This window comes from Myotis lucifugus, unplaced genomic scaffold (assembly GCF_000147115.1).
Source record: "Myotis lucifugus unplaced genomic scaffold, Myoluc2.0 scaffold_162, whole genome shotgun sequence".
NCBI classification, from domain to species: domain Eukaryota; kingdom Metazoa; phylum Chordata; class Mammalia; order Chiroptera; family Vespertilionidae; genus Myotis; species Myotis lucifugus.
The window spans coordinates 56,151-72,660 of record NW_005871210.1 but is presented as its reverse complement, the minus strand read 5'-3'; the positions used below and the strand labels follow the sequence as shown (position 1 = coordinate 72,660).

The 16,510-nt window shown below is 43.3% G+C and overlaps 1 protein-coding gene across 9 annotated transcripts in view; it reads right to left on the bottom strand.

Annotated features, from left to right (window-relative positions):
* Window positions 1-11,751, bottom strand: part of BTRC (beta-transducin repeat containing E3 ubiquitin protein ligase) — a 169,397-nt gene extending 157,646 nt beyond the window's left edge. For 7 of the 9 annotated variants that reach the window (XM_006095852.3, XM_014461839.2, XM_023759828.1 and 4 more), the window contains exon 1: window positions 11,597-11,733. In XM_006095852.3, coding sequence (XP_006095914.1) covers window positions 11,597-11,644 — 48 coding nt within the window. In that variant the 5' untranslated portion in view covers window positions 11,645-11,733. Of the gene's footprint in view, window positions 1-11,596 lie in introns of all 9 variants that reach the window. The other 2 variants (XM_006095855.3, XM_006095853.3) reach the window with 2 other exon arrangements.
* Window positions 11,752-16,510: the final 4,759 nt, after the last annotated feature.

Sequence of the window (16,510 nt, the reverse complement as noted above, 5' to 3'; positions counted from 1 at the left end):
CTTCTTATTAAAGTTAGGAACTATCCCAACACCTTTACTCACCAAATACTCATTTTCCCATATGTACTACTATTGCAACCTTCCCTTTCACTGAATGGCCACATGCCTGACAACAGCCATATTCTAGTCTTCTCTTTTCTCTTTTTCTTCATTTCTCCTCTCCTATTTCAGGCAAACCTTATTCATTCTATCTCTATTTATATAAGACTAGAGGCCCAGTGCACAAAATTCGTGCACTCGGGGAGGGAGTCCCTCAGCTTGGTCTGTGCCCTCTTGCAGTCCAGAAGCCCTCAGGGGATTTCCGACTGACAGCTTAGGTGGCTGAGCAGTGCTCCCCCTATGGGAGCGCACTGACCACCAGGGGGCAGCTCCTGCATTGAGCATCTGCCCCTGGTGGTCAGTGCACAACATAGCGACCGGTTGTTCTGCTGTTTGGTCAATTTGCATATTAGCCTTTTATTATATAGGCTATCTAGAGTACTCAGATTCACAGAAACAAAGTAGATTGAATGTTGGTCTAGGGCAGTGGTCAGCAAACTGCGGCTCGGCAAACTGCGGCTCGCGAGCCACATGCAGCTCTTTAGCCCCCTGAGTGTGGCTCTTTCACAAAATACCGACTTCTGCTCATGGGCCATGAAGTTTCAATCGCACTGTACGTGCGTACCCGCACGTGGTATTTTGTGGAAGAGCCACACTCAAGGGGCCAAAGAGCCGCATGTGGCTCACAAGCTGCGGTTTGCTGACCACTGGTCTAGGGAGAGAGGGGAAACTGGAGAGTTGTTTCGTAAGTACAGAGTATCAGTTTCGCAAGAAGAAAAACCTGCATTCAGTTTAGTTAAGGCTAAACAAAACAGGTGTCTAAAAGAGATGGAGTAGTAGAATCAGCAGTGATCTACTGAGGATGTCAGAGCCCTCCCCTAGGAGAATAAAGAGGATGTCCATACAGGAATATGGCAGCCTTGGTAGCCCTGCACAGGATGCTGGAATCCAAATGGAGTGAGGAAAGCAACTCAGTGCAGGGTATCAGAGCCTGAAGTGAGAAGGATGTTCAAATAGGGCAGCAGCATGATATGGGATTTTGGAGGCTGAGTAAGGTGACAAAGGCATCCACATGGTGGGTGTCAGAAACAGCAGCAACAGGAGAGATTGGTCACATGCAGGGGGATTGATTAAGAAAACATGTTGAGGATAATGAGAGCCAACTTATGGTCAGAAAAAGGAGTTACAATGCCCTGGCTAATTGGCTCAGTTGGTTGGCGCATCCTCCTATACACCAAAAGGTTGCAGGTTCAATTCCTGATCAGGGCACATATTTAGGTTGAGAGTTTGATCCACAGTCCGGGTGCGAACACAACCGATTGAAGTTTTTCTCTCTCTCCTCCTTCCACTCCCTCTAAAAAACTAAAAATAAAAATCAATAAAAACATATCCTGGAGTGAGGATTTAAAAAAGAAAAAGGAGCCGAAACCGGTTTGGCTCAGTGGACAGAGCGTCGGCCTGCGGACTGAAAGGTCCCAGGTTCGATTCCGGTCAAGGGCATGTACCTGGGTTGCGGGCACATCCCCAGAAGGAGATGTGCAGGAGGCAGCTGATCAATGTTTCTCTCTCATCGATGTTTCTAACTCTCTATCTCTCTCCCTTCCTCTCTGTAAAAAATCAATTAAAAAAATATATTAAAAAAAAAAAGAAAAAAAAGAAAAAGGAGAGAGAGAACCAAGATGGCGGCATAGGTGAACACCCACAATCACATCAAAATTACAACTAAAATACCAAACAACCATCATTCAGAATCGCCTGAAAGCTGGCTGAATGGAAGTCCTACAACTAGAGAAGTAAAGGAGAAAGTACATTAAGACTGGTAGGAGTGCCGGAGGCATGGAACAGGCAGGTGTTTTTTTAATCAGGAGAGATACCTCAGCTGCAGAGACCCCCTGTGAGGAGCAAAGGGTCCCAGCCACACACCAGACCCCCAGCTCAGGGTTCCAGAGCTGGGAAAAGAAGTCTCTGTAACTTTGGGCTATAAAACCAGCAGGGATTGTGGCTGAGTGACAGGGAGACTGACTGCTGGAGACTCAGGCAGTCACTCTTAAAGGGCCAGCACATGAACTTACTTGGACCTGATCCCTCAGGCCAGGCTCCAGTGCCAGGGCAGCAGCCTAAAAAGAACCAGGGAAATTTGGGGAGGAACTGAATTGTCTGGCATCAGGGCAAGAACTTGGGGGCAGCTTTCTCCCAGATAGGGGCGAAAGCAGTGGTCACTGTTCCTATGCTGAGACCTCCCCCTTTGCAGAGCTGACTGGCAGCCATATCTGAATCTCCATCAGCCTGGCTCATACTGTTCACTCTACCTTGGAGATTCCCTGAGACCTGCCCCATCCAATTTGCAGCCCCACCCAAGCTGTTTGCAGCAACTTTTCCATATGAATGGCATGTCCTGGCTTAGGCTTCAGACTTTGCTAAAATCGCTCAAAAAGCAGCAGCTGTCGTCGGTGTGCCCCAAACCTATCAATAAAAGGCCCAAGACCAGGCACTAGCACCAGCCTGCCTTGCATCACAGCTTGGCCTTGCCTGGCCACTTACAAGCACAATACAAGTAGCACCCATCTGCAGACCTCTTTGTAGCTCCTGCTGGATGGCCCCAGGCAGTGGCTGACTTTGCACCTCCCAGGAGGCCCCAGAGCCAGTGCACCTTGTGGACAGCTTCAGACCATACCAGATTATAACTCTACTCATCCACAAGTGACACATTCAAGGGGCTGACTCAGTAAGTACCAAAGCCCCTCTGAGGTAATTCCTGCTCCATAGGGGGGGGTCTCTTACACAGCAGCTCTTCCATTGTAGTTGCAGCTGGTCCTCACAGCCTGGAGGTCAATTCCTCCCAGTGACACCAACAGCAATCAAGGCTCAACTACAACAAGACTGTGTACACAGCCTACACAGGGGTGCACCTAGAGTGTCCAGCTCAGGTGACTGAGGAGTCTGAGCCACTGGGTCCTACAGGACACCTACTACACAAGGCCACTCTATCAATTTCAGGAGACATAGCAGCTCTTCCTAAACATAGAAACAAACACAGGGAAGCAGCCAAAATGCAGAGCAAAGAAACATGTCACAAATGAGAGAAATGGAAGCAAGCAAACTACTAGATACAGAGTTCAAAACAATCGTTATAAGGTTGCTCAAGGAGACTTAATGAGAGTTTCAAGGGACTTAATGAGACTTTCAAGGATCTTGGGGAGAATTTCAAAGACATGAAAAAAGACCAGTCAGAAATTAAGCATACACTAATTGAAATAAGAATAATTCAACAGTAGAGTAGAAGATTCCAAGAATCAGATCAACGATTTGGAATATGAGGAAGCAAATAACACCCAATCAGAAGAACAAAAAGAAAAAAAGAATCCCAAAATTTGAAGATAGTGTAAGGAGCCTCTGGAACTACTTCAACAGTACCAACATTTGCATTATGGGGGTGCTAGAAAGAGATGAGAGAGAGCAAGATATTGAAAACCTATTTAAAGAAATAATGACAGAAAACTTCCCCTACCTAGTAAAACAGACTTACAAATCCAGAAAGCTCAGAGTCCCAAACAAGAGGAAGGCAAAGAGGCCACACCAAGACACATAATTAAAATGCCAAGGGTTAAAGACAAAAAGAGAATCTTAAAAGCAGCAAGAGAAAAACAGTTAGTTACCTACAAGGGAGCGTCCATATGACTGTCAGCTGATTTCTCAACAGAAACTTTGCAGGCCAGAAGGGAGTGGCAAGAAATATTCAAAGTGATGAATAGCAACGACCTACAACCAAGATTACCCAGCAAAGCTATAATTTAGAATTGAAGGTCAGATAAAGAGCTTCACAGACAAGAAAAAGCTAAAGGAGTTCATCACCACCAAACCAGTATTACATTAAATGGTGAAGGGTATTCTTTAGGACAGTGGTTCTCAACCTTCTGGCCCTTTAAATACAGTTCCTCGTGTTGTGACCCAACCATAAGATTATTTTCGTTGCTACTTCATAACTGTAATTTTGCTACTGTTATGAATCGTTATGTAAATATCTGATATGCAGGATGGTCTTAGGCGACCCCTGTGAAAGGGTCGTTTGACCCCCAAAGGGGTCGCGACCCACAGGTTGAGAACCGCTGCTTTAGGAAGAAGACAAAGAAGCCCAGCCAGCGTAGCTCAGTGGTTAAGCGCTGACCTGGTCGATTCCTGATCAGAGAACCAGGTTGTGGGTTCTATCTCCAGTGTGGGGTGTGCAGGAGGCAACCAATCAATGATTCTCTCTCATTGTTGATGTTTCTATCTCTTTCTCCCTCTCTCTTCCTCTCATAAATCAATAAAAATATATTTTTTTAAAAAGAAAAAGATAAAAAATATGAACAATAAAATAGCAATAAATACATATCTATCAATAATTGAGTCTTGAATCTAAATATCAAAATAAACGAACAAGAAATCTAAAGAACAAAATTAACTGATGAATAAAATAGAATCAGAGGCATGGAAACATGGAACATGATGACTCTCAGAGGGAAGGGGGTTGGGTAGGAAGAGATTAACCGAAGATCTTATATGCATACTGGTGTCCCAGTGCACGGATTCATGCACATTGAAAGGAAATTAACTAGAAGAAATATTTTAATGTCGCTTTCCCCCTTTCTCTATAATAGAAGTGTCAACCAAAGTCACGATCAACAATGACAGATCGAAACACATACATGAGATTGGTGCCGGCAAGAGCTTTATATGTATAGATAAACTTTCTTAATTAGACCTGCTTTCTGATTTAGCTAAACTTTTTTTTAAAACATTTTTATTTATTTCAGAGAGGAAAGGAGAGAGAGATGGAAACATCAATGATGAGAGAGAATAATTGATCGGCTGCCTCTTGCATGCCCCCCACTGGGGATCGAGCTCACAACCCAGGCATGTGCCCTTGACCGGAATCAAACCCGGGACCGTTCAGTCCGCAGGCTGATGCTCTATCCACTTAGCCAAACCAGCTAGGGCTGATTTAGCTAAACTTTTTCCAGCCCAGTGAAGCACCCCAACTTCTCTTTCAGGTAATTGTCAGCAACACAGCAGTAAATATGAACACGAAGCAGATTATTACTGTAGATCACACAGGGAGAACAAAGGGTAAAATATTTAACTGTATTTTCAGTGTTTGACTATATTCTGCGCAGTGAGAAAACCTGAAGTCATGTTCAAGTTCCACCATTTCTTACTTCTTTTCAGTCAGGTCAAGTTTCTAAACTTTCTAAATCTGTTTTCCAGCTAATGAAAAGAAAATAGGATTCTACTGAATCTCCTATCTACCTACTCCAGGACTTCTGTGAGGATCAAATGAGATGAGGCATGTGAAAACGCTTCACAAACATTTGGTTATATTGTAAAATGTTTGCACCTGGCCATAAAGCAAGTCTGGTTCCTGTGCTGAAGAAACTCCAAGGAGGCTAGTCGCTAGGGAGAGGAAGCTGGGCGTTGCTACGTGACATCATTACCCAGCGCCCACAGCAACCGTTTCCAGGCTAGGCTTGGCTGTGGGCCGCACTTTGCGCCATGGGGTCTTGACAGCGTTGGCTATGATTTGGTGGGGTGTTGCTCCAGGGTGGTGGCGGGGCCTGTGTCCCACTTGGGGGAAGCCAAGTGTTGGTTTGTTGGTGCCAGGTCCATAGTGCCATTTATTTTTAAATGGCCAGTGCGTGTCATGGCAGCTCCTGTGTTGAGCGTCTGCCCCCTGGTGGTCAGTGTGCATCATAGCTACCGGTCAGATGGATGGACACTTAGCCTTTTATATATAGAGATATGCATTACCTATGGATACAGACAATACGGTGGTGAAAGCCTGGAGTGAGGCAATGGGGGCGAAGAAGGGGGATATCTGTAATACTCTCAATAATGAAGACTTAAAAAAAAGAAAGAAAGAAAAAGAAGTTGCAATTATTGAATGAACCCTGTGGTTTTACTAGAATTGGAGATATTAGTGTGAATTCATGGTTTTAAATAAATATTTAGATAATATTAAAAGGGTGACATAAATGTACATGTGTGTATATATGTGTGTGTATGTGTTTACATGCACATATATTTCCTACCCCTGTCCAGTGAGAGGTCCAGGGAGCAATGACAGCCCAATAGCAATGAGCACACCTGACATCCAGATCTTGACTTCTAAATACCATTTTCTACTAAAAGAAACCAGGGCTCCTTGGAGAAATTACTGATTCTAGAACCAGGGCAAAAAGGTACAAGATGAATATCTTCTTTTACCAGAAAAGAAGAAAATGCTCAAAGAATGATAAGAATACATCAAAACAACAAAGGGAGCAGCTTGAAAGTACTCTCATTAGCCAAAGAGGAAACAATTTAATCATCAAAATAAATAATTACAGTATTGGATTATTACCCATCAAATAAAAAACAGGAGTTCAAAAGTTCACTGTTATAACTGAAAATCTGATGAAAAGAAAGTTACATGGTTTCAAAGTACCTTCCCATAAAATACTACAAGGAGAAAAACATTAATTTTAAAGAAACTGTCACCTGATAGGAGGCAATAAGTAAAACACAGCATCACCTCTGTGGTATTTCTATCAAAAACACATAATCTGAATCTAACCATGAGGAAACATTATCAGATAAATCAAAATTGAGGACCCACTCTACAAAATAACCAGCCTATAATCTTCAAAAGTGCCATAGTCATGAAAGTCAAAGAAAGATTAAGGAACTGTTCTAGATTGAAGGAGAGTAAAGAGATATGACAACTCAATTCAATGCATCATTCTGGATTGGATCCTTTTGTTTTAAAGAACATTACTGGCCCATCCTGTGTGGCTCAGTGGTTGAGCATAGACCTATGAACCAGGAGGTCATGGTTCAATTCCTGATCAGAGCACATACCTCTCTCTACTTTTCCCTTTCTCTATGCAATCAATAAAAATACATTTTAAATGAATAAATAAGTTAAAAATATATTGATTTCTAGAGAGAGTGAAAGGGAGGAAGGGGGAGAAGGGGGAGAAGGGGGAGAAGGGGGAGAAGGGGGAGAAGGGGGAGAAGGGGGAGAGGGAGAGGGAGAGGGAGAGACATCCTGTAAGAGAGACACATCAACTGGTTGCCTCCCACATGGGAAGGATTGGGACCCTTGACTGGGAATCGAACCTGCAACCCTTTGGTCCTTGGTCCAAGGCAAGGGCTAACTTGGTTTCTTTAAGCTACTAAATTTTAGTTGGTTTGTTACACAGCAAGTTACCTTTTACACTGTTTCCTTATCTATCAATTGTATTAAAAATTATTTTAGCCCTAGCTGGTTTGGCTCAGTGAATAGAGTGTCAGCCTGGGTCCCAGGTTCAATTCCAGTCAAGGGGACATGCCCCGGTTGTGGGCTCAATCCCCAGTAGGGGGCGTGCAGGAGGCAGCCAATCAATGATTCTCTCTCATCATTAATGTTTCTAACTCTTTCTCCCTTCCTCTCTGAAATCAATAAAAATATATATTTTTTAAAAATTCTTTTATATGACCTATTATGTCATCCAAGCTTCAAATGCTTCCCCAGTTCTAAGATTCTGGGACTAGCTTATCCTGTCCATTTTCTTAATTTTTTTGTTTGTTTTGTTTTTCCTGTCCATTTTCTTAAACTTAAAATTCATCCCTCAATGTATCTTTCCATTATATATATCTGTAAGCATATATATAAATGTATACACACTTTAACAGCTGATAACTCACTTAATTTTCACTTCTTTTCTGGTTTAACTGATTTAAAATAATTTGAAGTCAGACTAAGCTTTGAACAAAGAAAATTTATCCTAAATTGCCACTAGACTTTTTTTATGGGAATACATAAAAGATAAAATTTTACAATACAAAACCAGCAACAGTCGACAAATTGGGGGCACACAAATACTGAATGAAATGATTTTTGATGTTTGCGATTCCATTGTTTCGCATTATCAGCAGTGCCTGGACCAAAATGGTCATCAGTTTAGAAACAGACATTGACAATTTATTCATTTCTGTAGATTCGTTTAAACTTTGAAAATGAACTCTATGTTAATAAACTCTGACTTTATAATCATTTAAAGTGTGTATACATTGTGTGTGTGTGTGTGTGTGTGTGTGTGTGTGTGTGTGTGTAAAACTGGCCAGGTAGCTCAGTTGGTTACATGTCATCCCCATTCACCAAGGTTGTGGGTTCAGGGCACATATAAGAAGCAATTGATGAATGCATAATTAAGTAGAATAACAAATCCGTGTGTGTGTGTGTGTGTGTGTGTGTCTCATCAATAAATAAAATGGTGTCTGCATTCCCTCAATCATTATTCATTTCTCTTCTAAGGTCCTCTTCCAGTTCCCATTTATCTTTTCTGCGGAATTATAATTTTGTTGACCAAGGAAGTATATAGGTTATTTAATGTAAACTACTGTTTTAATATCATTTGTTTCTAGAAGTTAAACTATTCTTCACAAGTATCCAAGGGTAAACTTTAAGTCTAGACCAGTGGTAGGCAAACTGCGGCTCGTGAGCCACATGCGGCTCTTTGGCCCTTGAGTGTGGCCACGAAGTTTCAATCGCACTGTACGTGCGCGCCCGCACGTGGTATTTTGTGGAAGAGCCACACTCAAGGGGCTGCAGTTTGCCGACCACTGGTCTAGACCATGTGTGAATTATTATCAATTCTGAATTACCAGTATCATTAATAAGATTTTATTGTAAAATTCCTAATTGAAGCACTACATTAATGTGGTAATGAGCAAATTTCATAAAAGAAAATGCCCATTTCATTTTGGCATTTTAAACAAATTACATTTTCTTAAACTAAGGAAACCAGGGCATCCATAGAAAAATTGTCATTCATAATTTACAATTGAGGAAAGAGTAGGGCCAAAACAAAGCCAAATACTATACAAAATTTTCAACTTGATTAAAAGGATAGCCCTTCCATGTGTATGTACTGTGCACTAGTCACTTGGTGCAAATACAAATAAAATATCTTCCTATCTCAAAATTGACTCTAAGTAGAAAGGAGGGAGGGCGGGAAGAGATTAACCAAAGAACTTATATGCATATGTGCATAGTCCATTGATTCAAACAACAAAGAGGTGAAGGCCTGGGATGGGGGAGGCAGGAACAGGGTGAAGGGGAGCAAAAGGGGGAAAATTCTGCTTCAGTTATTAAGGTTATACTTGGTGACTCTCTTCCAGTTGGCCTTCTCTCAAACAGGCAGTCAAAAATGAAAGTAACTAAAATTAGAGAAAAAAATTAGCTTCTCCCCATAGTAACTGACGCAACATCTAATAATGTGTGATGCTCTAAAAGCTGCAAACTACTACATGGCCATTTCCAGGTCCACTTTAACTCAATCAGGAGACCATTATCAAAACATAACTCATTGGTACAAAGCAGAGATCAAGTTGAAAATTTTCCCGGGCTGAGGTCTAATGGGGAATAAAGATGATTTCATAATGTCGCTTTATGATCTGTAAATCATACCATTCCATAAATCTGATACAAATGTCAAGATTAGGATTAAGTCAACCTCTAAGTAGGAAAACAAAAATAAGCAGCTGCCACTTCTCTAACTTAAATCTAGAAGTTCACTATAGATATAAGGCAACTTCCTTTTACTTCTAAAGTCCAAAAAAACTTCAAAATCTTGTCTTAATATTTTAGATTTCAAGTTTGGGAAGAAATTCAAGAACCTTCTTCTTCAAAATGAAATTTTGTTAATGATACACTCGAACTTTAGTTAGGTGTTTTTGAAAGCACTAATACAAAATGAATCCAAACTTTAGTAAATTTGACCAGTCTCTGGAAATGTATTCTTGTAAATAGGGCCTTTTAAAGCCTAAATTCAATTAGGTTGGTGTCCATGTTTATTTATGTTTGTTTTGATATTCCAGGCAAAGACATAAAATAAGAAAAAACAAAAATAAATTTTGGGACACGGCTGGTGCCTCAATGGTTAGAGCGTCATCAGCCCAAGTATGGAAGGGTTGTGAGTTCGATTCCTAGTCAAGGGCATGTACCTAGGTTGCAGGTTTGATCCCAGTCCCTGTGGGGAACATGCGGGAGGGAATGAATCGATGTTTCTTTCTCTCTCTCTCTTTCTCTCTCTGTCTCTCCCTCCCCTCCCTCTCTGCCTTCCTCCCTCCACGTTCTCTAAAAAAAAAAAAATCAATGGAAAACATATCCTGAGGATTAACAAAAAATAATAAATAAATAAATAAATAAATAAATAAAATTTGGAGTGGCGGGTTGCAATTACTTCTGAAAAAGCAAATATCCATGTCCCTAAGGCCACCTGTTAAGATGGAAGCCTATGCATCCCATCATTCTTTATCTGTAACCACAAAGTCTGGTTTTACACCTAGGATATACAAGAAGCATCAGATTAAAAGCATCAAATATCAGACTATACAAAATTGTCAAACATAAGCATAGAAGAAAAGCATGATACAAAGTGAACAGAGTAGGCTTCCAAAGGATTTAAACACACCCACAAAATTCAATCTACGCCCATCCTGTGCTTCAACCTAAAACTTAGAAGGAACCACCAATCCTGCCGTCTCCCATTACCCACCCCTTTTATCTCCTGCATTTCTCCACTGATCTCATCACTTCTTGCGGGTCTTGTGATTCTAATCTCCATGGCCTTTCCTTTCCCAGAAAGTGATACAGTCCCTGGCCCCCACATTTCACCATCTCTACAATTTAGCACTAACTTTTGTTTTACCCTCTTAGATATTAATTTTGTCCCCGATCTCGTGTAGCCAGTTTTCCTGACCAGTCCAACCTCATCCTAACTACAACATCTAGCCTCTCCTTTCAAAGTAGTGTGTGGATACCTCCTTCTGACATTTGTAATTCTGTCTCCTAGTCAGCACCCTCTTCCTTTCCCAGAGGCTGTCACCACAGCCCTAGGTCCCGACCCCCAGTCCTGATTCTCCTAGGTAAGGCCTTTCTTTCCAGAGTTTGTCATCCTGAGTTTGGCCAAGCTGGGGTTTGATCTTGAAGGCAAGGGCTATCTCAATCCCCTCCTTTTACAAAACAATCCTCCCACCAGCCCTGGCTTTCCTCCACCCTTAGATCCATCTACATACGGCCCTGCCGGTGCCCCTCCCTCTACCATCTTTCCTCCCACTCTCCCGTGCTCCCCTTCCTCACTCTGAATGCGCCTCTGCTCCCGGCCTTACCCGTCACCCTGACACTGGGAAGGCCCTGCCAGCGGCCAAAGCGCGTCTCTCCTCCGGGCTCCCTCCGCTCTTCAGTAACTGTCCCCACGCCCCTTTCCCTCCAGGGCCCCACGCGCCGCCCAGAGCCCCCTCCCTGAATAAGCTCCCGCTGTCACGGGTCCCTCATCCCCAAGATGGCGGAGCTGCTGCCCCCACCCCCGGGTCCTCTGCGCACCCCCTCCCGCCTCCCAGGAGCTCCCGTCCCGTCCCTTCAGCAGCCCCCGCCGCTGGCCTCGGCCCAGAACCCCTGTGCCCCCTCCTCTGGCGGACGGGCGGCCCAGGCCCGAGCCTCAGCGACGGCGCCAACGCCACAGCCTCCACCGCTCCCCGGCCTGCACCTTCTCCTCACCATAAACTTGAGCGCTTTTTCCTGCAGCACCGCCTCGGCCGGGTCCATAATCTCCGAGGGCCCCTGGGTCTGCACTCCGCCAGGGCCGCCCCCTTGATGCCAGACCGCAGCCAACGCAGCGCCCAGATCCCGCCTCCTCTTCCTTCCCCCCGCCCTCTCTCACCTCTCAGGCACCCGCCAGGGGGCGGGGAGGCTCGGCTGGTTCGTGCGCCTGCGTGAGCCCGCGGGCTCCCTGGAGTTGTAGTTCTGGAGCTTCCCGCAGTGAAAGGCGCGGCCACGCTGCGAACTGCAACTCCCGCGGTGCACTGCGGCGGGGGTCGCGGCGCCGGCGAGCCAAATCCAGTCATCCAGCCTTCAATTCGCGATCATCAGCTGATGGGAATCGTAGTTTACAGCCTCTACGGGCTGGAAAGCGGGAGGGGCACGGGTGTCTCCTTGGTTACCGAGCGACGCCAGTGGCGGCTTGCCTGGCATTTGATATCAAGATGGCGACCAGTGCCTCACCTGTAGCCCAAATAGTGGAAAAACCTGTGAGAGGATCTAGAGTTTCTAGGACCGCCGTTACTGCGGTTTTAGAGAACTGGATACCCCCAAATTTCATATCTTTGATGTCTGCGGGATGAATTTCAACCCAGAAACGCTGGGCCTATGAGCGCTTGGCAGCACTTCACAGACCAATGCAGAATCTGAAGGTCCTCCACCTAAGCCATCTCCCCTCACTTCTCCCAAAGACCTTATTTTCCCCCCACAGCAAGTCGGGGCCCGGTAGAACTCGGTTCTGAAAATTCTTGAGTGTTTAGTACTCACAAAATTGTTTTGCTGCTGCTAACCCTGAGATGTAAGCCTTGCATTAAAGGTCAAACAAATACTTATCAAAGGCTTTCAATCTTGGAATATAATGGTCATCCAGCAAATAAAGTATGTAAGTATTTAATTTGGCCTTGAAAGGGACAGTACAAGTTTATTTTGAAAATTGGGTATACCCTAGATGGGAAAAAACCCTAGCATTTGGGCTAAAAGTGATAGGCTTGTACAAAATATCTGAATTTTTTAAATAAGTCAATTGGGGAAATGCCTTTTTACTTAGAAGAAAATATTCCAGTGTAAACTATTTTATTTGCTCATTCAACAACAGTTACCACAAAATCGTGTGCAGCCATCATCCCAAGAAATGGGATTCATTAGTGAACATGATAGACCCAGTCTTGTGGAGCCTACATTTCTAGTATGGTTATACTTTACCCTAGTCATCATCCCTATGTCCACAGAACTCAGAACTATACCTAATACATATATAATAGGCTTTCAGTTAATAAAAAGTTTACTCTTGAAGTAAAACAATAATCCTACACAAGTGCAAAATGGGGAAGACGTAAAACTCGTTCATATGAAAACTACCTGGAGGTTTTCATAGGACTAAGTCAGTATAGACATGGTTGCCTAAAAAGCTAAAGGAGTCCTAGGCAGCTTGAAGAATGATGTCTGGAGAATAGAGGCTTATGGTCTTACTCTGTTTTGAAATACTCAGACCACACCTGGAGTACTTTGTTCAGTTATGGACACCATGTTCTACAAACATCACATATAGGAGCAGAGCCAGGGGCAGGATAACCAAGAGAGAAACTATTGGTGGATGCTTACTCTGAAAAAAAAAAATAAAAGAACACTTAGAAATAACATGACAACTAATTCAAGTATTTGAAAGTATTGAAAGGTAGGCATATATTCATAACACCACAAGGCAAACTAGGACCAATGGGTGGGATAATAATTATGATGATGATGACCATAACAGCTATCACTTTATTAACTCTTTATGCCAGGCACTGTGCTAGATATTTTACATTCATAATCTCTAATATTCATAGTAATTATGTAAAACGGGTATTATCTGTAATATACAGCTGAAATGAATAACACGGATAGAAGATAACTTCCTCAAGTCATGCAGCAAATTACATAGTTAAGATTCTAACTCAATTCTGCTTGATTCCCCTGTGTATTTTCACTGAATCACACTGCAGTGGCATAGGACTCAGACTCTGAGTTTTCTAGTAATCAGATCTGTCCTGACAAAGGAATGGACTGCCCCACCCCTGAAAACATAGAGAGACAGGAAGACCATCTGTCAGGGGTATTGTTTCACTTTTTTCCCCAGAGAGGAGTATGAAAATATTGCCTGATGAGGCTGGCAGTCAGTGATAGTCCTCATTTTGTCCAGTCATGTTGAGGTGAGGATTAGTAAAGCAAACATCAGTTTTTGTTTAGAAGCCCAACCAGATAGACAGTTCTTATACATATGAATTGAAACTGAGCTGGCAGGGCCTGGGTACAGAAAGGGTAAATCCTCTTTCTTAAAAATTGACCTCTCATGGTCAGGCAAACTGAGAAATCCAAATGTCAGTTGCCTTAATTTTCAAGCCCCTTATATCCAACACTAGTGGCCCAGTGCATGAAATTCGTGCACGGGGGATGGGGGGCTGTCCCTCAGCCCAGCCTGCACCCTCTCGAAATCTGGGACCACTGGCTCCTAACTGCTCACCTGCCTGCCTGCCTGATTGCCCCTGACCACTCTGCCTGCTGGCCTGATGGCTCCCAACTGCCTTCTCTGGCCGGTCTCCCAGAAGGTTTCCCAGTCTAATTAGCATAGTACCCTTTTATTAGTATAGATAGTTTAGGAAAGTTTATTGGACTAGAAGTTAAGAGGCCTGGTTCTAGCCCATTGTTTCTCCACTTAATTGGTTGCCTTTGAGCAATTAACCAAACACCTCTGGTCCTCTCTATTGTCATCTGGAAAACAAAGATCTCTGCTAACTCTAAAATGAGTACACCTGTGAGCCTACTTGTGGCATGTGCTCAAGGAGATTACTAAATCATTAGAACAGGGGTCCTCAAACTACGGCCCGCGGGCCACATGCAAATACAAATATTGTATTTGTTCCCATTTTGTTTTTTTACTTCAAAATAAGATATGTGCAGTGTGCATAGGAATTTGTTCATAGTTTTTTTTTAACTATAGTCTGGCCCTCCAATGGTCTGAGGGACAGTGAACTGGCCCCCTGTTTAAAAAGTTTGAGGACCCCTGCATTAGAACCTTTAAAGCTCCACTTTACTGGAAAACTGGATTTCTACTACTGGACTTAATTTCTTCCCCTGGGTTAAGGCCACTCTGACTTAACCTTGCCAATTAGTGTCTGTATTCAGCTAGTAATCTATCAAAATGTCTCTGTCAACCTCCACCTCCAATGCTAGCCTGTTCCAGACTACCTTCATCTATTTTGCTTAGTTCACTACAGTATTCACCTCTGATCCAGTTCTCTAACTTCAGGCTCTCTCCACTCACCTCATCTGATTTCACTTTCATCACATTCTTCTTTGCTCAATCCTTTTATGGCTCACTTACATACTTTATCATTGTTTAAATTCCTTTGTCTGGCTTTCCAGGCCTTCAAAATCTTATTCAATACTCTCTCTCTCCAGCCTTACTTCCCACTTTGCTTTGCTCCCTCCAATCAGACCTTTCTCCTACTCCACCTGCTCAGCACACTTCTCTCCCTCTTGGCCTTAGCTTGTGGGAGTCATTTTGCCATTCTAGAAAGCTTCTCTTTCCCTCTCCTCCCTACTCATCTTTCAAATGATTTAAATCTTACTTTTTAAAAATAGTTACTAGTAATATATTTGTCTTTATTTTATTGATTTTAGAGAGAGGAAGGGAGAGAAAGAGAGAGAGAAATGTCGATGTGGGAGAAACATCAATTGGGCTGGGGGCAAACCAGCAGCCTGGGTATGTGCCCTGACCAGGAATCAAACCCACAACCGTTCAGTTGATGGGCTGATGCTCCAACAGAGCCACACTGGCCAGAGCTGTATTTGCCTTTTAGCATTATAGCCCACTCTCTTTTCCCTCCCCCTTAGAAAATGTTTATATTTTTGTTTGGTTCTTGCAAAGTAAATATTGTTTTGTATGCTATATTTTGTGTGTGTGCTACACTTTTATCACAAATATTGTTTTATATATCTCATTATGTTTCATACTTTTTGCACCCAGTACCTATATGGATTTTAGAAATACTTATGTTGCTACGTGTATATTTAACCTGCTGCTTCTAATTGCTCAATAATAGTCTGATGGTGTGTATCCTCCACATTCTACCTATCTACTCTCTTAGCAAAGTCTTCAGTTCCAATCACCACCAACAATACTGCAGTGAGCAATCTCCTATATGCCCCTGAGACACTATCTTTGAGAATATATATCTAAAATCATACTTGCTGTTTTATAGGCTACTAGAGGCCCAGTGCACAAAATTCATGCACTGGAGGGGGTCGGTGTCCCTCAGCCCAGCCTGCACCCTCTCCAATCTGGGACCCCTCAGGGGATATCTGACTGCCAGTTTAGGCCCGATCCCTGTGGGATTGGGCCTAAACTGGCAATCGACATCCCTGTCACAATCCGGGACTGCTGGTTCCAAACTGCTCACCTGCCTGCTTGCCTAATTGCCCCTAACCGCTTCTGCCTGCCAGCCTGATCAACGCCTAACTGCTCCCCTGCTGGCCCTGTTGCCCCCAACTGCCCTCCCCTTCTGGCCTGATCGCCCACAACTACCCTCCCCTGCCGTTCATCTTGTGGCTATGGGCACCGCCATCTTTGAGGGTGTGACAGTCAATTAGCATATTCCCTCCTTATTGGCTGTGGGTGCCACCATGTTTGAGGGTGGGGCAGTCAATTAGCATATTTCCTCTTTATTAGATAGGATTAAGGATACTTAATTGAACTATGTAGTGTCAAACTGCAGTAGAGAAAAACCACAGCAGTCTGACTTCCATCACACTTGGCATTATTGCTCAAGTTGAGGGAATCTAATCTGGATCACAGTTCACTATTAATAATGTAAAATTATGCATTTTACCTTC